Here is a 22,252-nt window from a genome sequence, read left to right on the forward strand (position 1 = left end):
CGATGTGAGAGCAAAGATTATTTTTTATTTATCAGAAGAGGTCCTCTGCTGTGGAGCAGCAGAGTCACAGTTTGTAGTTCATCTCCACATTTCTGACTGGTTCATTTGTGTGACATCGAGCTGTTCTGTTTAAAATAAATAAATAAAAGACTCGATAAGAAAGAGCTTTAAACGAATCTTTATTATACAGCTGACTTTGACTGTACAGGAAAATAAACAAAACTAATCTTTACTTCAGAATAACGAGTTTCCACTTGACACCGTTCCTCATCTTTGGTGCTGCAGGGATCTCAGCGTCTACAGAGGAGGAGAAAAGACGATTCTTCATCTGTCACCAGTTCATAATAAAATAATAAGATTAAGTCAGCGGGTTCTACAGACCCGGCTGTGAAGCTGCTGCAGGTCTCTGCTGCTGGAACGAAGCCATGATGCTGTTTGCAGTCGAGTTCGGCCCGGTGACCTGCAGAGAAAATACATTTATTAAGCTTTACCAGGCAAATCCCAGCGAGATCACAGATCTGGTCTGCAAGAGAGAAAACAGCCAAAATTAGCTAAAAAATAAAAAAAACGTGCTAAAATGTAGCTGAAAGGGAAGAACAAGCCTAAGTTTGCAGAAGAAAGCAGAAAGAACGTATTTGCTGAATTAGAGTTAAATAAGCACAAATATTAAAAAATTAGCTAAAAAATGCTAAAAAGGTAGCTGAAAACATAAAACAAGCATAAATTAGCAGAAAGAACACGTTTGCACAATTTGGCTGAAAGAAGCAGAAATGTGCACAAAAAATGGAAATTATCTGAAAAAAGATGAAATTAGTTAAATAAAAAACACTGAAAAGTAGCTAATAACAGGAAAGAAGCTTAAATTACTAGAAGTGGAATGAGCTCAAAAGATGTGGAATTAGCTGAAAAAGCTAAATTTAGCACAAAATAGCTAAAAAGTAGCTGAAATAGCAGAAAAAGCAAAAATTGAAAGGAGCATAACAAGCTGAAATTAGCAAAAAGAAGTTAATTAGGCTGAAAGTGGCTGAAATTACCATGAAAAACAAATTAATCTGAAAACAGCTAAAATTAGGTAAAAATTCTAAAAAAACAAACAAAAAAAAAACAAGCTTAAATTAGCAGAAGGCCGAAAGAACACATTTACTGAAAGAAGCAGCAGAACCGAAAAGTAGCTGAAATGACAACAAGTGCAGAGAAACACATTTTTTGCTGAATTAGACTGAAAAAAAAAGTTGAAATGAGCTAAAAATTTCAAAACAGCTACACAGTAGCTGCAATAGTAGAAAAAGCTGAAACTTGCAGTAATAGGCTGAAAGGAGCATAACAAGCTGAAATGAGCAGATAAAAGTTGTAAGAAGCAAAGAAAGGAACACCAACAGCTGAAAAATGGCTGGAAAAAGGTTAAATTTGCAGCAGGAAGTTGAAAGAAGCTGAACCCGAACAAGAAGTGAAAGGAGCAGTAAAAGGAAACAGATCTAAAGAGTTGAAGGATGTAAAATGAGCTCAATTAATTTTCCATGAAAAAACAAAACAGAAAAGGCTAAACAATTCAAAAAGCTAAAGTTGCAGCAGTACCAAAAGTCAGAGCAGAATTGTTCTGAAACAGCTGAATTTGTTGAAATAGACTGAAAGCCGCGGGACGAGAACCGCGCTGAAAAACATACGGAAGAAAAACGGATGATCGAGTGAACGCTTCATGAACATCCAGAGCACGATGAACCAACACTTTAAAAAAGGGTGTGCAGAAAAAAAAAAGATTTCAAAACATTGTTTATGATACGAACTTTAGTCTTTTGAAGTTTTTTAATTTGTGCAAAGCGACCACAGAACTGATCGGTCCCTCAGAGGAAACTAAAGCAGGTAAGATTATCTGCAGAAGTCAAAGAGTTTCTTGTTTTTACTTTTCAAAGTTGAGCCAAGACTTTGGGTAAAACTGCTGAGAAGCTGCACGTTTATGTTCTACTTTGGTAAATGACACGATGACATGAAAGGGTGTCCTGCTCACCGGGGCGTGGTTGTTCTGCAGACCTTCAGGCCACACCTCAGGAACAGCTGCCTCCACCGTCTGCAGCGTTCCCTCGTACGCCAGCTGGAGCTTCTCGGCTTGTTTGTCAAACTGGAACAGAACCAAGGCCGTCAGGAGGCCGTGGACCTCCTCTGTGGAGGAGCAAGGTCACGTTTTGTAGAACAAGCCTTTGAAATGTTGCATATTGTCACCATACTGCATTTATTTATTAATATTTAAAAGGTGTGCTTGACCAGAGGTGGCGCTATGAGAATATGAGACACGCCGTCAAGTGGTGGAGCAAACGTGAATGAAGTTTCGTTAAATTATCTTATTTTACCGGATCGGGAGTTATGGGCAGGGCAAGTAAAGTCCTTGCTTTAACTTTGACCTTGATTTGTGACCTTGGAGCTGGCATGATGAAAAAGGCATGTGACACTCTATCTCAGGGCTATTCAACTAAACTGCTCAGGGGGCCACAGTTACTGAAAGCCAGCAGTTAAAGTCAAAATGTAAAGAAACCAGGGACGCACGATATTGGAGTTTTGGCTGATATCGATATGGTAAAACTTATTTGGCCCATACCTGATACCAATCCTGATATTTTTTCCCCTAGACCTACACAGAGACTACATAGCTTACCCTGCTGTGGAATTAAAATCCTACATTATTCTTTGTCAGTTGGCCTGCTACCAAATGCAGATGTCAAAAAGGCTGAAAATGATGCAACACGTCAACTTGGATTCTGTTTAATGTCAAATTTATTCATGACATTTACTCTCTCTAACACAATGACAAAACAAACAGTGCAAATTTGTAAATTTTCACAAATTTAAACTCAACGGCACGCATGATGTCATAACGCTGTGCTGGCGATATTTAACTTTATCGCTAATATCGGCCGATATCGATACCATGCCGATAATATCGTGCATCCCTAAAAGCAACCAAGTATTACGATAATCTGTTACCTTTTAAATTAGTTTATTTTGTTGCATTGAACCATGAATGCAATAAACAGAACCCCCCCAATTTTTTTTAATGAACTCATTGGTGGGCCGAACTGAAGTCACCCGCGGACCAGATGTGGCCCGCGGGCCACCAGTTGATCAGCCCTGCTCTGTGTAGTGATGATAGTGAACGTGTGTGAAGGTTCAGTAAATTATCTTGAACGGGTCAGAAAGGCCTGGACAAGAGGAAGTTTACGGTCTGATGGCGACTTTACCGTTATACGTCCGCTTTTCAACAGGCGTATAATAATAATGATGACAATAATAATAATAATGATAATAATAAAGGGACTAAATTTAAGAACCCTTGACGCTTTTTATAAATGATTGCAAAATGACGTGAAGAGTTCTGAGCAGGACTGTGTGTGGGCATGTGAGCGGTGTAATGTCACGGCGACGGTAAAGGAGCTGCTCTGCACCTCTCATTTTGTCCACGGTGCTGAGGATTTCACCGAGCGCGTGCATCAAGGCTCTGTCCTCCATCGGGCTTCCTTCCTTCAGGCTCAGCTTCTTCCTCTCCGCTTTCCGGCGGTTCTTCGACGACCTCCTGCAAGCGGAGCTCAGAGGAATGAATCACGGACAGAAATGATTTGGTTGTTTGACTCTCTGAGTGGGCGGAGTCTTACGAGGAGATGCGGGAGTTACTCTGGGAGTATTTGGAAGCGGTCATCGCGCTGCTGGCCTCGGAGTAAAGCTCTACGTCAGGACAATCCGGACCGTCTTCATCTGAGGAACAAACCCGGTTAAAACATGACGTTAAAACTGAAAAGTTCCTCTTTTAGTGAACATGACCTTTTTAATTTGCAAATACAATGTTTTGAAATAAAAATAGCCAATGCCAATTATATGACATGCATTGTGAACAGTTTTATAATCACGTTTGGCAAATGAACTTAATTGTTTTCAGGCGGTTAGCTTGGTAAACTTCGAATAACTGCACAGCGAGTCCTCGCTCTGTGCTCCAACGCCGCTGACTTGAGCGTCAAAGTGCATTTATTAAAGAAAAGTTAAACTGAGACACACCTCTTATACAAATCTCACGGTGGTTTTAGACTCTGACTTTGCCGTACTTTCCACCGTACACGTGTCATCAGGACATTTTAACAGATGAAGCATGAACTATTTGGGTTTAACGGCAGATAAATCGGACAATCATCGGCATAACCATGAATAAAAAAGCATCACTTGTTCTCACCCAGCATGTCCAGTCTGGCCTTTTCTTTCTGCTCTCGGACCACAGCCAAACGGTTCCGGTGCCGAGTGAACGTTGCCACCTGAGCCTCCAGAAACACCGTCTGAGTGTTTACAGCTGAAACACAGAAAACAACCGCTTCGCTGTTTTTAATATTTGTGACTGCAGAACGATGTAAGTTCTCAGTTCCACACTAAATGACCATATTTCCAACTTCACTTTTATTCCAGGTGTTAGGGTGAAGTCTCATGTTCAGGTAGGTGACGCGACCCATCTCTTACCTTCTAGCAGCGCAGGTTTCAGGTTGGTTTCTGTGATATCTTGTCTGCTGTGCATGTAAATCTTAAAGAAGAAAATATGACTGATTTTAATAAGCTACATAAACAGGATTATTACAAAGCTATACGGAGTTTATTTCTTTACTGACCAATCTGAGCGCCTCCTCCCAGACGGCACCAGTAATCAGAGCCAAGATGGCCTCCTCACAGTCCTGTAGTCAAGAGGAAAATAACTGACCTAAACTAGCAGCTGTGCACAGGCAGTAAACCGTTTCTGGCTGATGGGTCATTGCATTTACACTGGGAAAGATGTTTTAGTGACTCTGGTTACACTGGGAAAGATGTTTTAGTGACTCTGATTTATGGATCTGTGCAGGAGGTCTTACCTTGGCATACTGGTCCAGCAGCAGAGCAGCTTCAGAGTACCGTCGCTGCTCCGTCAGCTTCTCTGAGAGACAAGAAAGCAGAAACGTTCACCAGAACCTCGAGCAGGCGTGCTGCGTTGGACTAAAACCTGCCGACCCGCCTTTCCGTCTGTCAGTCAGACGGTCTGTTGTCATGGTTACCTGCCAGGTCTCTGGCCAGCAGAGCCAACTGGTCGGGCGGCAGTGCGATCTGCTGCGCCACACAGATGGCGTTCCTCCAGCTGGAGCTGATGGTGAAAGCCTGTAGGGCTCGGACTAGCTCTCCACATCGCCATAGCAACAAGCCGGCTTGCTCTGCCTGTTGCTGCTCCATCAGGTGTTCGGCGTAGCCACAGCTCAGAAACTGGAGAGAGAAACGGCCAGTTTGGTCTTTGTGTTGAGATGTTGAGATGAGAATTGAACAGAATTAAAGTAAACCTTAATGTTTTTGATGAAAGATGCTCAAGTGCCCCAGAAAGCAAAGACTGACAGATCCTGGCAAGTGGAGGCCAAAACATTTAGCCTCGTCACACGCAGGCGCTCACATTGCTGCCCAGGACGGGTTGAGTAAACGAGTCGACTCTAGGAAACCTCGTGAGTTTTTACATTTCACGCCGACAAGTCGCCGTCAGTGATTGTGTCACGTGATCAGCGCCGGCCGCTGGCTACAAAACAGAGTTGAGTTTCTTTTTATTTAATCTACTACATGAAATAAAAATAAAAACGGGTGCGCTCCACCGGAGAATCCACCACCGCCGCGGTGGTTTATTTTATTTAGTGGATTAAATTAAATAAAACGAACTTTTGCAGCTTAATAATAGTTTTGGTTTTCCTGTTACTTATTTGCAGTATGATAAATGGTAGGAGCATAAATATACATACATGCTCCCGATATTTTGTTGTTCTTTTGTTTTGTAAATAATAAATGACAGGTTTTATATTTATTTTTTACATCTTGAGTTCTTGTGACATCATCAACTAGTCGACGTGGACTCGACTATAATCCTGTTAATGTCGACTTTTAAAAATATCTAGTTGTTCAACCCAGTACACGTCTGTCTTCGGGGGTGGGTCCTCGTGACTCAGTTGGACTGCCTGTATAAGTAAAGGTAAAACAACTGACCAGTTAAATTACCGAACAGGTCACAGTGGGAGTCCCCACCCCCCATTGGGGCACAACAATCTGCAGCCTCATAAAAAAAGTGGGAGTCGTAAATTAAATTTAATCGCAAATTCGCCTCGAGACGAAAGTGACGCTGAGAGTGACGACGGACGTGTGATGAAGAAGTTCTGCGTCTGTTCAGTTCTGACACTGAAGAAGACGACGCTAGTGGTTTTACTGCACAGGAGGAAGATGCTGCGACTTGTTCTGGTAGGCTACTGTAATTTATTTTATTTTTTTATCAGCCGTGTTACAGGCACTGTTCAGAAAAAAAAAAAAAAAAAAATTGTATGCATTTGTGTTTGTTACCGGTACGTATTTAATTAAACGTTTTTAAAAATCTTTCAATATCTCGTTACAGCATGAACACCCGCAGCTTATAGACGAGTGCGCCCTATATATGTATAAATTTTTACTTTCTTTTTAAATTTTGTGGGCGTGGCTTATATTCAGGTGCGCTCAATAGTCCAGAAATTATGGTACGCGTGTGTGTGGCGGCATCCATCTTGGATTCTGATGCGGTAACCCAAAGGGAACCTTTCTTACGCCACACACTGAAATGGAAGTTGGTACCGCACGTTTCTGCGCTCACAACATGCACGGATGAAGGGCATTTCCAGTGCCCCTGTGTCGCTCTGCAACAGGGGACAACAACCTGAACCGTTCGGAGCTTTTACCTTGTACTGAGGACTGTCTGCCGCGTACAACCTCAGAGCTTCACTGTAGAGTTTCTGCTCCTTGACGAGGTGCAGAACTTCAGGGAAGTGCTCCTCTCCTGAGCACAAAACACACACCGGGTCCCACTACACTCGTCTCCACTGCACCGTAAACACCACCAAATAAGCTGATGCACAAAACGAGTCAGGGTTGCACCGACAGAAACGTGACTGACCACACTTGGCGAGGTGGACCAAGGCCTTCTTGTAGCGTTTCAGGTGTTTGTCGATGGTGTAGCGTTGGTAGTTCGGCTCCAGGCTCGTCAGCATGTTTAAGAAAGGAAGGTACTCTTTGGGGTCCTGAAGGAATTGAACAAGTTAAAATAAAAATAAAAAGAACAAAATCAGAATCAGACTACATTATTCTAAAACCATAGATTTAAATTGTGATGACTAATAAAGAATTAACTGCAGGACCGTCCGGGTGGTTTGAAATTAATAATCTCAAGTGTTATATATTTAAAACCACGTTTTATTTAGAGAAGAGAGTCTGAAAAAATGTGCAATCTAAAATATCAAACTTTAAATATTTTCTTAATTATCTCGTTAAGAGAACGATTATAAACTAGAGAAATTGAATTTTCAGTAAAATTGCAGTGTGAATGCTTATAGCAGAAAAACAGCTGAAACTATAATCTGAATAGGTAAAAACAGCTGATATTAGCTAAAAACATGCTGAAATGTAGCTGAAATAGAAGGAAAAGCCTAAATTAGCAGAAGAATGCAGAAAGAACACATATTTGCTGAATTAAGTTTAAATAAGCAGAAATGAGAACAAAAATGAAGAAATTAGCTAAAAAAAAAAAAAAGCCGAAATGAGCAAAACGTAACTGAAAAGAAGCTGAAAAGTCAGAAAGAAGCTTAAACTAACAGAAGGAAGCAGAAGGAGATGAAATGAGCTAAAAAGAACATGGAATTAGCTGGAAAAAGCAAAAATTAGCACAAAAACAACTAAAAAGTACCGGTAGCTCAAGCTAAAAGAAGCATAACAAGCTGAAATTAGCATAAAGATGTCAACTGGGCTGAAAGTAGCAGAAATGACCATGAAAAAGTTGAATTAATCTTAAGATAGCTGAAATTAGCTTTAAAAAAAGCTATAAAAAAGCTAAAAAGTAGAACAGGCTTAAGTTAGCAGAAGAAACACTTGTTTGCTCAATTAGGCTGAAAGTTGCAGAAATGAGCACAAAAGAGTGGAGATTGGGGGGGGGACGACGAAATTAGTAAGAAACAGCTGAAAAGTAGCTTAAAGAGCAGAAAAATGCTTAAATAACCAGAAGGAAGTGGAGAGAGCACTTTTTTAATGAAATGGGCTGAAAAAAGTTGAAATGAGTGCAAAAGATGTGGAATTAGCTGAAAAAGATCAAATTTGCATTAAAAAAGCTAAATAGTAGCTGAAATGGCAGAAAATGCTGAAGCTTGCAGAAATCAGCTGAAAGGAGCATAACAAGCTGAAATTAGCAGAAAGAAGTAAGAAAAAGCACAAAAATATTGTAGTTAGCTGAAAGAATCTCAAAGGAGCACAAAAAAGCTGAAAAAAAAAAAAAAAAGCTGAAAGTAGCTGAAAAAAGTGTGAATTTGCACCAGGAAGCTGAAAGAAACTGAAGCGGAACAAAATGTGAAAGGAGCAGTAAAAGGTTGTAAACAGATGTAAAGGATGTAAAATGAGCTCAATTCATTTTCTACGAGAAAAAAAATGGCAGAAAAGGCTAAAATATTTAAAAAAGCTAAAGTTGCACCAATACCAAAAGTCCGAGCTAAACATTTTGATTTATGATTTGTTGAAATAGATTGAAAACTGCGGGACGAGAAGAAACATGGATCAAAATCGAGTGAATGCTTCATCAATACTCTCACAATAAATATTGATTATAAATAAGTGACATCAAAGGATTCAGTCTGTTCATGTGAACTTGATGACAGGAAGTAATATCGCTTCATGAGTGACGTCAACAGTCACGTCTTTTCCTCTGACTTCTTGTACCTTCTGAGATTTCTCAGCCACCATGAGAACGAGGTCGAAGTCGTACGTCCCAAGCGAGTGCTCGTACAGATCGTTGACATTAACGAGGAAGAGGAGGTACTTTAACGCCTCTTCAGCGCTCACAGAGCCGGGAGCTTCAGGACGATTCTCTACAAACACAAACACTGAATTATCTGAATTATCGAGACGATACAGAAAACGCCACGTAATATCCACCACCGTGTCCGCAGGTCATCCGTACGTGCACCTCACCTCGAAGCTCGTGAACTTTCTGCAGAGCGATCTCCAGCTCTGGAACGGTCTTCTTCACATGAGAAGTCAGGATGGACAGACAGAACCTTAAAGAACAACACCACGATCAGTGCGCCCCCACGTGCACATTCTTAGCTTCAGATTCTGCGGAAACAAGCGGCACGCCCATGTCTCCTGTTGCTGAGGGATCTGAACAGTGAATGTTGGTAGTTTTTGCTGTAAGTCTCGAGGACGTCATCCAGCTCCTGGAACCTCTAATGAGGCTACCAGGCACCCCTCCACCGATCAGACACCTACCCTGCCCCTCGTCCTCCCAACCAAGGCAACCCTACAGAGGGGTTTGTTGATCCAGGATGGAGACATTGTGATTGTGAAATACTTTGTTGATTTTGATCAATTTGAAATAAATTAAAAACTTCTCCATGCCTATAATCGAGCACGGTGCCTGTCCGCCTGTGAACTTTTATGCCTCGCAATAATGACGTTGCATAGATCATTATATCATTGCACGTATCATTATTAGGCCTGTTGCGATAAACAATAAATCGATTAATCGCATAATAAATTTAAATTATCGACCTCATTTTCATTTGTCGGCTTTATCGTTTCTTCGTGTCTCTCTCTTTCTACTGAAGACACTGGATGACAAACGGCTCAACTCCGGTGCTCTTCACTGACTCCTCCCTTTCTCCTTAAAATCCATTTTAACCGTCCAAAATCATGTTTTTGGATCGTTAACAGCAGCTAAGCTAAGAAGCTAAGCTAAGAGGCCGACCTCGAGGAAAAACCTCCGTCTTGTCGAAGCTCCAAAATTCACGGTTGAAACCAGTGCCTTCGTGTAAAAAGTAGTTTTTTTTCCTGCAAAAAGAAGCTGAGAACTTGTTTAATGATTTATTTTAAATTAAAAGCTTTGTGTTACAAAGGCTACGCTAAAGAGCTCAAACCACACCGAGCGTCCGCCATTTTGAGAACCGAAAAGCAGGAAGGGGCCTCCCTCCCATTTTTCATAAAGAGACACGCTGCTCGCTCCCTCACTATCCATCCTTCGGTTCAAAGTCGATAAAAGGTACTACACTCAAAACAAATTAACCAACATTTCTTCTTAAATTTGACAATAATTACTAATTATTGTCAATAATTAGTAATTGTCAAATTTCAAACAATATTATCATTTATCGCAATAATTTCTGAGACAATTAATCATCCAGCAAAATTTGTTATTGTGACAGGCCTACTCCAGATGCCCTTCCTGATGCAACTTGGGCTCGAACACACAACCTCAGGATTACAAGACCACGGCACTGACCACCAAGCAAGCGCAGGCCCCATAAGAACTAAGAATTGTGTCATAATCAGAGCAACAAATACAAACTACACTTTTGAACACAGTAGATGTGATTTCCTGCATCTTGGTGTATTTTAACGGGTTGTTAAACATCTACGTGCTTGTAATTAAAAAAAAAAAGTTTGTTTTTGCAGACCCCCCGGGGGTGCTCTTATGAAGCTCTTGTGAAGATTTTAGAAACAATGCTGTTTTTATATACCGTATATAACAAATGTTCAGTTCTGCATGGCGACTCTGACAGAAACATGACTGACTTGTTGGGATCCATCGACTCCATGGCACTCCGTAACGCATCACAAACAACGTCAACCTTCTTCTGGGCTGAAACCGGCCGGGTCTGGAGCGGGCTGCTGTCAGGACGGGGGTACATGCTGCTGGTCGTGTCTTCCTCTCTGGGCTCAGCAGACACAACAGAGTTAATAAAAGAACTCTTCCAGGAGATAAAAGCCTCATTTTGGAATCTCGACAGCTTCTTACTTGAGCTCAGTGAGGAAGAGGTTGATGGAGTTGATGGAGTCGAGTTGTGTGATGAAGGTCTCAACGTTTTCCAGGAAAACCTGCAGTTAAAAAACAATCATTGGATTTAATCCTGAGGGTATTACCGTACATGTCGCTTGGCCGTATAAGTCGCATCTATTATGCGTCACCGCTGACCACCCAGAAACATGGGCCAGTGTTGTGCCAAAAATAGATTGGCTGCCAAATGGCGGCCGCGGGAGCGTGCACGGGAGGACTTTAACGAAAATTTTACAAGATTAACACTTAAAAACAATTATTTGTTTGCTCAACATTATATCAAAAGGTGTGTCTCAGTTGAATTTTCCTTAATAAATGCACTTTGACGGTCAAATCTGCTGCATTTCAAAAGCGGATACGTGACTGTGGGAGCGCGCAGAAGGAGCACTGCTGTGCATTTCTTCTAAATTTTACAAGATAACCACCTAAAACCAATTATTTGTTTGCTCAACATTATAGTAAAGGTGTGTCTCAGTTGAACTTTTCCTTAATAAATGCACTTTAATGGTCAAATCTGCTGCATTTCTCCTGGGCGATGCAGCAAAATGCAGATGTCCAGGAGTTCTGGAGCGAGACGAAGGTGGCCGGTATGGCAAGCCAAGTGTCTCATTAATAGCCATTTTTACATATTAAGGAGACGCTTATTACTCAAGAACTTATTACTTGAGTGCCCTCTAGTGGCTGAAAATGGTAGTGTTCAATATTTTCCATGTCAGAATGAATGAAATCGGCAGATCACAGCCAAAAATTGGGTTTTAAGTATTGGGAGAAAAAAACACAAGTCACAGGCATGCTAATTTATGCAAAAAGATGCGATTTATACAGCGAAAAATACGGTAGTCATTAATCGTCAACAATGTTAACTTCTCGCTCCAAAATCATTTTATTACAAGGATGCAAACAGAGCAGCAGCAGTTCAAGCAGTCTGATGCAAAAACTTTTCAGAGCTAAATTAATTTGTTAAAACTTCTTGAAGGTGAACGTTGTCCTCCTTTCTAAGAGAAACCACCAACTGGCCTGAGATCAGTCAGAACGGCCTGTTTTTAAAATCCGCCGCAGCTCGTCTTGTTTTTACAAACATCTGCTTGTGTTTTAACCTTTCAGTCATTTCAGTTGATTTCTTATCCATAAGCTTCTATATTCATACCCATCTGCTCACAACAGACTCATGTTCAGGCTGCTGTTTATAGTGGTTCCCAACCCTGGTCCCTGAGGAACACCATCCTGAATGTTTTAGTTGTTCCTCTGCTCCAACACACCTGATTTGAATGAAAGGGTGATTAACAGGCTTCTGCTGAACTTAAGGAAGTAATTAAACCACTGAATCAGGTGTGTTGGAGCAGAGAAGCAACTAAAACATGCAGGATGGTGTTCCTCAAGGACCAGTGTTGGGAACCACTGGTTTAATATTATACTACATTATTATTGTTTAGCGCATAAGATCCTTGTATACTCTTTGTTTTTTCATACTTTATATTTTTGCTTTTTTTTGGGGTAGCTGGGACCTTGTGTGCACAATTTTATTCCACCTTATGTACCACATGAGATGCAAATGACAATAAACTCACCTCGAACCTTGATTTAGAAAACATTTTGCTGCATATATCTGATATTACTTGATTGTGTTTAAAGCATCGTTCTGTACGTTCAATGTGTTTCCTGCGTTTCTCACTTTTATTTATTGATCTTCTGTATTGACTGCGCTGTTTGAGAAAGTTCCTCAGATAATCTTTATTTCTTTACCATCCAGTCGTGTTACAAAACTTTACAGTAAAGTTCATAAATACCTTTGGATTGTGATCAAAAATGAGGTTCAGGTTGATCCTCAGCTTCCTCATGCATTCAAAGGACTCTCTGAATCTCAGCCTGTTAACAAAAACATAAAATCAAATGAACTAGTAAAAAAATCCAAACATGGGACTTTTGATCAGCCTCTCAAGCTGAACGACCGGAGTAGCTGTGAGTTTTCATCGGCTCGTTCAGTCTGGACAGACGGGATGCTGCTGAAGCTTCGGCTGACTCCATCAGTTACTAATCTAAAAACTTTAACAGGAAGGATGAAACTCACTGGTCCAACCACTTCCTGAGCTGAGCCAACACCAGCGCTCTGTGGTGTACGGTCTCCAGATTCCCCCGAGGCATCTGGGCACACATGAAGTCAAATCTGTGAAACACGCTGAAGCAACACGTTTAAAAACCGTCAACTGTAAATGAAGCACGTGTTTTTGGTTCAGCTGACCTGAAGAACCACTCTGGTGTCCTGAGGCACCACGGTGACAATCCTGGATCCTCTCTCCACTCGCCGAAGCGTCTCATCATTCTGACCTCCATCAGAGGCCAACGCTGCCTGCAGCCCTAAGGGGTCAAAGGTCATCTTTACTTCAACTGTACCGGAAATACGAGCAGCAACATGACCCTCCTTGTCAAGGCAGATGCTAAGACATAAAGCCATACTGGGACACAGCACTGGGTCACGGCAAAAATCAGCCTGGTCCCCTTTGGTACCTTGGAAGTACCCACATACAGTACCTTGCCAAAAGTATTTGCTCACCTGCCTTGACTCACATATGAGCTTAAGTGACATTCCATTCCTAATCCATAAGGTTCAATATGACGTTGGTCCACCCTTTGCAGCTAGAACAGCTTCAACTCTTGTCTTGGCTGTCCACAAGGTTTAGGAGTGTGTTTATGGGGATTTTTGACCAATCTTCCAGAAGTGCATTTGTGAGGTCACATGTTGGACGAGAAGGCCTGGCTCTCAGTTTCCGCTCTATTTCATCTCAAAGGTGTTCTGTTAGGTTGAGGTCAGGACTCTGTGCAGGCCAGTCCAGTTCATCCACACCAGTCTCTGCCATCCATGTCTTTATGGACCTTGCTTTGCTGGAAGAGGAAGGGGCCAGCTCCAAACTGTTCCCACAAAGTTGGGAACATGGAATTGTCTAAAATATCTTGGTATGCTGAAGCAGTCAGAGTTCCTTTCACTGGAATTAAGGGGCCAAGCCCAGCTCCTGAAAAACAACCCCACACCTTAATCCTGACTCCACCAAACTGTACACTTGGCACAATGCAGTCAGACAAGTACCGTTCTCCTGGCAACCGCCAAACCCAAACTCATCCATCAGATTGCCAGATGGAGAAGCGCGATTCATCACTCCAGAGAACGCGCCTCCACTGCTCTAGAGTCCGGTGGCGGCGTGCTTCACACTACTGCATCAGACGCTTTGCATTGCACTTGGTGATGTATGGCTTGGATGCAGCTGCTCGACCATGGAAACCCATTCCATGAAGCTCTCTGCGCACTGTTCCTGAGCTAATCTGAAGGCTGCATGAAGTTTGGAGCTCTGTAGTGATTGACTCAGCAGAAAGTTGGCGACCTCTTCACACTATACGCTTCAGTATCTGCTGACCCCGCTCCGTCAGTTTACATGGCCTACCACTTCGTGGCTGACTTGCTGTCATTCCCAAACACTTCCATTTTCTTATAATACAGTTGACTGTGGAATATTTAGGAGCGAGGAGATTTCATGACTGGATTTGTTGCATAGGTGGCATCCTATCAGTTCCACGCTGGAATTCACTGAGTGACCCATTCTTTCATAAATGTTTGTAAAAACAGTCTCTATGCCTAGGTGCTTCATTTTATACACCTGTGGCCATGGAAGAGACCAGAACACCTAATTCTGATCATTTGGATGGGTGAGCAAATACTTTTGGCAATGTAGTGTATGTACAATGTACCGTAATTTCCGAACTATAAGCAGCTACTTTTTTCACATTCTTTGAACACCGCGGCTTATAATAATAATAATAATTATTATTATTATTATTTTTTCATTTACCCTTTATTAATACAAGAAGTCTCATTGAGCCACGAGAACTCATTTTCAAGAGAGACCTGTTTAGGGAGCAGATGGTTGGAGTTTAACGGCCTTGCTCGGGGGGCCCAGAGTGGGGCGAATGAGTGTGGAGGGAGGTGTGGGTGTTCCACCTTTTCCACCCACATTTTGATGTTTATGGTACCGGGAGTTGAACCTGCGACTTTCTGATCACAGCCCATCTTCTAACCTCTGCGCCACCACTCCCCAATTAATAATAATAATAACAATAATAATAATAAGTGATATGTGTTGTCATCATTGTAGGTTCCCATACAATGGTGAAATTATTCTCTGCATTTAACCCATTGCACCCGGGATGCACCCAGGTGGAGCAGTGGGCAGCGATGTAAGCACTCGGGGAGCAACTGGGGATTAGGTGTCTTGTTGTTTTTTTTTTTTTTTTTTTTTTTTTTATATTATTGCTTCGGTTCATCCTGGGCTGTTCCGATTCTTTTAATCTAGGTTCCTGGTTGCGATGGACGGCACTCTGACCGGGGTGGCTGCCGGCTTTTGGCGGGGGGTCGGCTATGGTAGTGTACGTGTGGTCATTGGTGGTGTAGGGCGGCGGTTGGGGGCGTGGCTTCGTCTCATCCGGGCACTGGCTGGTCTTCCTGTGTGGCATTTGCGGTGGGGGTGCTCTGTGTGTGGGGGGGTGCATGGGTGGCGTGCTGGGGCGTCTCCGGGCCTATGGTGCGGAGCTCTTGATGTGAGAGCCGGCCCTCCTCGGCTGCGGCTCCCTGCTGCTCTGCCCCTTGGGCTGGGGCCGGCCTGTGGTCGCTGTCAGGTAGATGGTGCATGCGGTCGGCCCGACAGAGATTCTGTCGGGCTATCTGTGTGTGCCTGTTGGTTGCTCGGGTTGGGTTTTTGGTGGTCCCCCCTCTCTTGGATCAATTTGGGCCCCACGTTTGGTGTGGGGTCCACTCCCCCCGGTCGTGCCCCCCTTTGGCGGGGGACTCCCTTGCCGCCGGTGCATTGGTGGCTCTCGGTGTCTGGGCTGGGTGGTGGGGTGCACGTCGGTCCGCCCTGGTTGCTGCCTGGCGGGGCCTGGGTGCCCTGGCTCTGTCGGGGCTCTGCTAGGGGGTGGTATGGCCTCGGGGCTTGGGGCTCGGTGTCCATGGCCGGATCTACTTGGGGGGGGCATGGGTCGCTGGCCGGGCCTGTGGGCTCGTCGTTGCAGCTTCCTGGAGGCTCTGCATTGTGGTGGCTGGGGTCACCCGGTTCTTTCCTCTGCTCCTCTCTGGGGGGGTGCGGTTCTCCCTGTTGGGAGACTCTTGGGGCTCCGGGCCTGTGGGCCGCTGTGTGTCTGTGGCTCCGGTCCTCCCTATGTTGCCATTGTGTCCTGGGGGGGCGGGTCTGTGGGCCCCCGTGTCCACTATTGGGCATTCTTTTGGAGAAATCTGGTGGTGGTGGGCGTGCTTGCGCGGGTGTTTGGATTCAGGTGCTTTGACAGATGCACGCTAGGTTGGGTAGTGGTGGAAGCTAGATGATTCATTGTGCGATGTCGAATGTTTCATGGTGATATTGTGGGTGGCATTGTGCTGTGCATGTTGTTTTGTCATGGTGGTCTCTCGTCTTATCTTCTTCTTTTTTATTATTTATTTATTCTTCTTTCTTCTCTTTCTTTAAAAAAAAAAATAAATAAAATTGAGCGATGATGATAAGTTCATTGAAACACTTCACAATGTTTCTACACTTAAACTGAGCTCATAAAAAAAAAAAAAAAAAAAAAAAAAAAAAAAAAAGGTGTCTTGTTCAAAGACACCACGGCATGTGGGAATGGCTGGGGATCGAACTTGAGACTTTCGCGTCCCGAGTCGGCTGCCCTACCTCTACCTCATCTCAGTTCCTATAAAATGCTGCGGCTAATTCATGGATTTATTTTTTTGATGGGCTAACCAGTTTTAGGCCACCAAAACATTTAGCCTCATCACACCCCGGCGCTCACACAGCTGCTCAATACACGTCTCTCTTGGGGGGTGGGTCCTCATGACTCAATGACACTACCTGTATAAATAAAAGTAAAACTATAAAAATCTGACCAATGAAATGACTGAACAGGTCACAGCGTTCCCTCCTCCCCGTTCCACACTTGAATTAAATGTGAACTGTGCATTAAACTCCGAGCTCAGTGGGAGGCCTGGATGACTGACGGCGGGAAATCGTTTACCAAAACTGTCCACATGCAAACGTCAGCGTTTGTTCAAGTCTGCCAGTGGATCCTGACAGCGGAGCAGCGTCAAAGAAATCCTCTAACAGTTTTCGAAAGGCTGCTGCGTGATGAAGAGGACAGCACAAGCTCAAGGGCGCTGTGTGCAGGAGGAAGATGAAGATAACCATCAACGACTTCCTGATAGGCTTGTTTTTTATTCAACCAGTCACGTTACAGGCACTGTTCAGAAATTTTTTTTACTGTACATATTTGTGTATGTTACCGGTACGTATTTAATTAAAAGTTTAAAAAATCTTTCTGTGTAAATATCTCAGGTTACAATGTGGACACCCGCGGCTTATATATATATATATATATGTACCTTTTTTAGTGGGCGTGGCTTATATTCGGGTGCGCTCAATAGTCTGGAAATTACGGTAGGTACCTGTAAGTACATTGGAAGGATTGTCCTAAGTACTCTGTAAGTGACCCATAAACACCATCTAAGTATCCCGTCTGTACAACATAAGTACCCTGTAATTACTGTATTATTACTTAAAATGTAACCAAAGGTACCCTATAATTACCCTGAAAGTACCATGTAATTAAATCACAAGTAACCTTCATGTATCTGTGTAGAACCCTGTAATTATCCTATAAGCAACCCAAGTACGCTGTGAAAAATGATGATGTAAAATCAGTCTAATGCAGATGCTTCTTACTATTAATGTAATAAGATCAACAGAAGTACACAGCTCAGATCGTACCATTAGTTAGCCAGTCCTAAATCAGCTGACAACTACCGCTGTTGTGAAAATAACTTATGATTTATACACGCTGATTAAACTGAGCAGTACCTGCTCAGTAAAAATTAACACTGTAACAGAAAATGTTCATGTTTGACTTGAATCAGAGTAAACCGTGTGTTTGCATCCGTCACCTGTGACTGTGAGCGCGCTCAGCTGGAGGCAGCGGCAGCTGTGAGAGTGTGTGGTGACGAGGAGGAAGTCATCACAAACCGCAAACGAACACACATTGGAAGCAAGCTGAGGAAGGAGCAAACTGCAATAAATATACATTCTTTTAAAACGTCACATCGGTTTTTATTTCCTGATAGATTTAGGCTTCAGACCTCTGTGTCTCCTGCGTACAGGCGGGATCTGTCTGTGAGGCCAAGCAAGGATTCCTAAAGATGTGAGGCAAAGACGAGAGAAACATTTAGACCCGATCAATATAATCAGTAATACTAGAGAAACTGCATGTCCTGCAAAAATGCAGTATGAACGCTTACTGCTGAACAACTTGCTGAAAAACAGCTGAAATTAGCTAAAAACATGCAGAAATGTAGCTGAAATGGAAGAACAAACCAAAGTTAGCCCAAGAAAACGGAACACATATTTGTTGAATCAGGTTTAAATGAGCAGAAATTAGCACAAAAATTAGGAAATGAGCAAAAAAAAGCTGAAATTAGAAAAAAATATATAGCTAAAAAGTAGCTGAAAAGTCAGAAAGAAGCTTAAACTACCAGAAGGAAGTAAAAGGAGCTGAAATGAGCTAAAAAAAATGTGGAATGAGCTGAAAAAGCTCAATTTAGCACAAAACAGCTAAAAACAGATGAGATAGCAGAAAAAGCTGAAACTAGATGAAAGTAGCATAACAAGCTGAAATAGCTAAATAAGTTAATTAGGCTGAAAGTAGCAGAAAAACAAATAACTTAAATTTATTTGAAAACAGCTGAAAATAACCAAAAAATGCTAAAGGTAGCTGAAAAGGTAGAATAAGCTTAAATTAGAAGAAGAAAGCAGAAAACACGTTTGCTGAAAGTAGCTGAAATTAGTGGGAAAAAAAAAAAAAGTTTGAATTTGCACAAGGAAGCTGAGGCAGAACAAAATGTGAAAGGAGCAGTAAAAACGTACGGAAGAAAAATGGATCACAATTGTTTGAACGCTTCATAAACATTCACACAGTAAGGCTGATTATTCAAATATTTCTTTTATTCATCTGAAAAAGGGACACCCCGCCCCTCGCACAGGGACTGCTGGACATGGGCACCAGCGACCCCCGTGACCCAAAATGGAAGAAGCGAGTAAAGATGATGGATGGATGGATGAAAAAGGGACAGTGCTCATTAATTAATACAATAATTGACTGTTTTTACTTGTTAAGGCTGAACTTTGATTTCTACACCCAAACTAAACATCCGGAGAGTCTCTGGTGTGTAATTTGGCTGATCCTGAGAGACCGACACTGCGGAGATTTGAGCTTCAGCAGACATGAACTCAGCAACGAGTTTTAAAGGACGAACAGGTTCAGCGGGAGCAGCAGTTTCATGTTCAAGGATGAATGAGAAACCTGCACCGAATGGTCACAAAGAGTCCAATCACAAGAAAACTTTGGCGGTGAACAAACAGTTAACATCAGATCAGATAACGCTGATGAAAAATTTAGAAAGAGAACAGTTTACGAGTCCCCTGAGGTCGACGTACCGTTCCACCGATGCTGCAGAGAGACGTCTGGATGCAGGGGACAGGAAAGTTGATCCGACAGCCGCTGGAGTCACACCAGGCCTTCACTGACGCCTCAGGACCGTCTGTTACAGAACACACATCTTCTTTAGAAGATAAAGCTTTCATGTCACTCCCATTAAACAAACAGCTTCGGAAATTAAGATTTTATTTGAGCATTTTACATTTCAGGTAGGCCTGTCGCAATAAATCAATAAATCAATTAATCAATTAATCGTATGATAAATGAAAATTATCTACCTCGTTTTCATTTATCGGCTTTATCGCTTCATTGTGTCTCTCTTTCTGCTACTAAGCTGAGAAGCTAAGCTACGAGCTAAGCTAACAGGCCGACCTCGGGGGGGAAAAAAAACTCCATCTTGTCCAAGCACCAAAATTCACGGTTGAAACCCGTGCCTTTGTCTAAAAAGTTGTTTTTCTCTGCAAAAAGAAGCTGAGAACTTGTTTACTGATTTTTTTTTTATTAAAAGCTTTGTGTGAAAAATGCTATGCTAAAGAGCTCAAACCACACAGAGCGTCCGCCATTTTGAGAACTGAAGACAGACAGCCCATGTCACGTCAAGGGGCCTCCCTCCCATTTTTCTTAAAGAGCCACGCTGCTCGCTCCCTCACTATCCATCCTTCGGTTCAAACAATCTTCTACTGTCATCCAGTGGTCAAAAATGGTACTACACTCAAGACAAATTAAACATTTCCTCTTAAAATTGACAATAATTACTAATTATTGTCAAATTTCAAACAATATTATCGTTTATCGCGATAATTTCTGAGACAATAAATGACCCAGTAAAATCTGTTATCGTGACAGGCCTAATTTCAGGTTTTTCTTAATCCTTCCAGACATTCTTTAGAACAAACCTCTGTCATGTGTGGTGTTTTTCAGGAAAGAGGAGATATTTGGCAACCCCGCCTGTCATGAAAACTACAGCGGGTCCACGTAAACACGTTTTCTCATTTCTATTCACCACAATGAACTTTGAAAAAACACTAACGTTTCCAGAGATCATTCTCGTGTAAACAGGGCCTCAGAAATGTTGGTTTAAGACAAAAGAGAGGTCCTAAAAATAAAAAACACAACAGGAACTCGAAAAAACATCAGTTAATGCCACTATGACACGAAGAACTCGTCACGCTGAAGTGCGCTGTAAAAACACAGATCAACTTTATAATAGTAGCTTATTATTAGTTATTTGTTAACTGATCTCTTAATCCAGTGGTTCCCAACCCTGAGGAACACCATCCTGCATGTTTTAGTTGTTTCCCTGCTCCAACCCATCTGATTCAGTGATTTAATTACCGTACTTCTTCATGCTCTATAGAAGCCTGTTAATCACCCACTCATTAAAATCTGGTGTGTAGGAGCAGAGAAACAACTAAAACATGCAGGATGGTGTTCCTCAAGGACCAGGGTTGGGAACCCCTGTAATCAACAGCAAAGAGTGTCTGTCAGTGGCCAGCTGCTGCCAGTGTGAGGGTCATAACTGTAAATAATACAGATGCTATTTTTTAAGAAAGTCATATGTTGCTTGTATGCGTTTGTTGTTGTTTACTGACCCCAGAGGAGCTTCATTATCTGCCCGTCCTCCATCTGCAGAGCTACAGTTCCAGTCTGGGCGCTGTGAACCACACTGACCACAACACCGTCTACTTCCACCTGAGACCTGAAGCACAAAAAACAGCAGAAACATTAAAAACTGTAACAGCAGTGCAGGGCAAACTCAAAAATGAAGGGTGCTAAGTTTGCTGACCGGACAGCCAGTGTGTCCCCAGCATCATGACCCGGGTGAAGAATCATCAGAGTGGAGGAAGCCGGCAGCAGACCCGAACCGACGGCCAAAAACAGCTCATCCTGCAGCCACAGCAGCTGCCGCAGAGCCAGAGGCTCGTCCTGAGGAACAGGAAATCTGCAGCAAACACGACAGAATACAAGCTGAACAATAAATAAATAACAAACCTAACATGTTTAAATTAACCTTGAATGAAACGGAGCAGGACCGCGTCAGAAGACGACAGCACCTTCGGTTTTTGTTACCTGTAGGTTTTCTGAAGGTCAAGAGGTCGGCACACAGCCTCAAATCCATCGGTTGTTTTGTTCACCCGTTCTTCTGAATCTGGAACAATTGTTAAAAAAAAAAAAAAAAAAAGCCAAACAGACAAAACACACAAAGAACAAAAACACAAACAACTCGTTTTGAAATGAGTTTGGTTCATGGTGTCAAACAAGGATGTAATTCTTATTTTTATTTTATTTTTCTTATTAGGAACAATGTATTTTAAGAGGAAACTCAGTAACAAGAAATTCTTTTTTGTTTAAGGATCATGCTAATTATAGTAAAAAAAAAATTATTTTTAAATAAACAAAATACTATAATTTTTTTATAAATAAATACTATAAAATATATGTATATATATTTAAAAATATTTAAAGACCTTTGCTGAAAACTAAAATAAATATTCTGGTGGTAATTTCTCCATCGCATTTTCAAGGTTCTTTATTGTCGTTCTCATCACATGTGGTACATGAGGTGGAATGAAACTGTGCACCCAAGCACCCAGTTACACCCAAAACTAACAAAGTAATAAAGTAATTTAAAACATTTGTTTTGCTAACAGAATCCACAGTTTGTGATTTACCTTGATTGAAGAGTGAAACGTGTCCGTCAAGAGTGAAAGCTGCAATCTGATTGGTCAGAGTTGGTCGACACAGAAACATCACCTGATTGACAGGTGACTTTAACTGGAGCTCGAATGAACACATGGGAGGAGGAACCACACACTGCCTGAAGGTTGTCACCAGGACTTTGTCTAAAAAGAATCACATCCTGTCAGAGGAGCTGCG

At 42.2% G+C, this 22,252-nt stretch overlaps 1 protein-coding gene across 1 annotated transcript in view; it reads right to left on the bottom strand.

The window, feature by feature from the left end:
* Positions 1-162: 162 nt before the first annotated feature.
* elp1 (elongator acetyltransferase complex subunit 1) overlaps positions 163-22,252 on the bottom strand; it is a 28,167-nt gene continuing 6,077 nt past the window's right edge. The window contains exons 11-36 of the mRNA XM_037675635.1: positions 22,048-22,218; positions 21,446-21,524; positions 21,162-21,317; positions 20,968-21,074; positions 19,375-19,478; positions 18,021-18,074; positions 17,829-17,934; positions 13,101-13,216; positions 12,930-13,003; positions 12,649-12,727; positions 10,823-10,902; positions 10,600-10,737; positions 9,001-9,086; positions 8,749-8,897; positions 6,944-7,067; positions 6,729-6,826; positions 5,052-5,253; positions 4,872-4,933; positions 4,635-4,697; positions 4,489-4,549; positions 4,211-4,324; positions 3,642-3,741; positions 3,435-3,562; positions 2,006-2,157; positions 382-460; positions 163-297 (exon numbers count right to left, since the gene is read on the bottom strand). Of these exons, the coding sequence (XP_037531563.1) occupies positions 230-297; positions 382-460; positions 2,006-2,157; positions 3,435-3,562; positions 3,642-3,741; positions 4,211-4,324; positions 4,489-4,549; positions 4,635-4,697; positions 4,872-4,933; positions 5,052-5,253; positions 6,729-6,826; positions 6,944-7,067; positions 8,749-8,897; positions 9,001-9,086; positions 10,600-10,737; positions 10,823-10,902; positions 12,649-12,727; positions 12,930-13,003; positions 13,101-13,216; positions 17,829-17,934; positions 18,021-18,074; positions 19,375-19,478; positions 20,968-21,074; positions 21,162-21,317; positions 21,446-21,524; positions 22,048-22,218 (2,750 nt within the window). The 3' untranslated portion in view covers positions 163-229. The remainder of the gene's footprint in view (positions 298-381; positions 461-2,005; positions 2,158-3,434; positions 3,563-3,641; positions 3,742-4,210; positions 4,325-4,488; positions 4,550-4,634; positions 4,698-4,871; positions 4,934-5,051; positions 5,254-6,728; positions 6,827-6,943; positions 7,068-8,748; positions 8,898-9,000; positions 9,087-10,599; positions 10,738-10,822; positions 10,903-12,648; positions 12,728-12,929; positions 13,004-13,100; positions 13,217-17,828; positions 17,935-18,020; positions 18,075-19,374; positions 19,479-20,967; positions 21,075-21,161; positions 21,318-21,445; positions 21,525-22,047; positions 22,219-22,252) is intronic.

Source organism: Nematolebias whitei, chromosome 4, assembly GCF_014905685.2.
Source record: "Nematolebias whitei isolate Nwh7 chromosome 4, NemWhi1, whole genome shotgun sequence".
Classification (NCBI taxonomy): domain Eukaryota; kingdom Metazoa; phylum Chordata; class Actinopteri; order Cyprinodontiformes; family Rivulidae; genus Nematolebias; species Nematolebias whitei.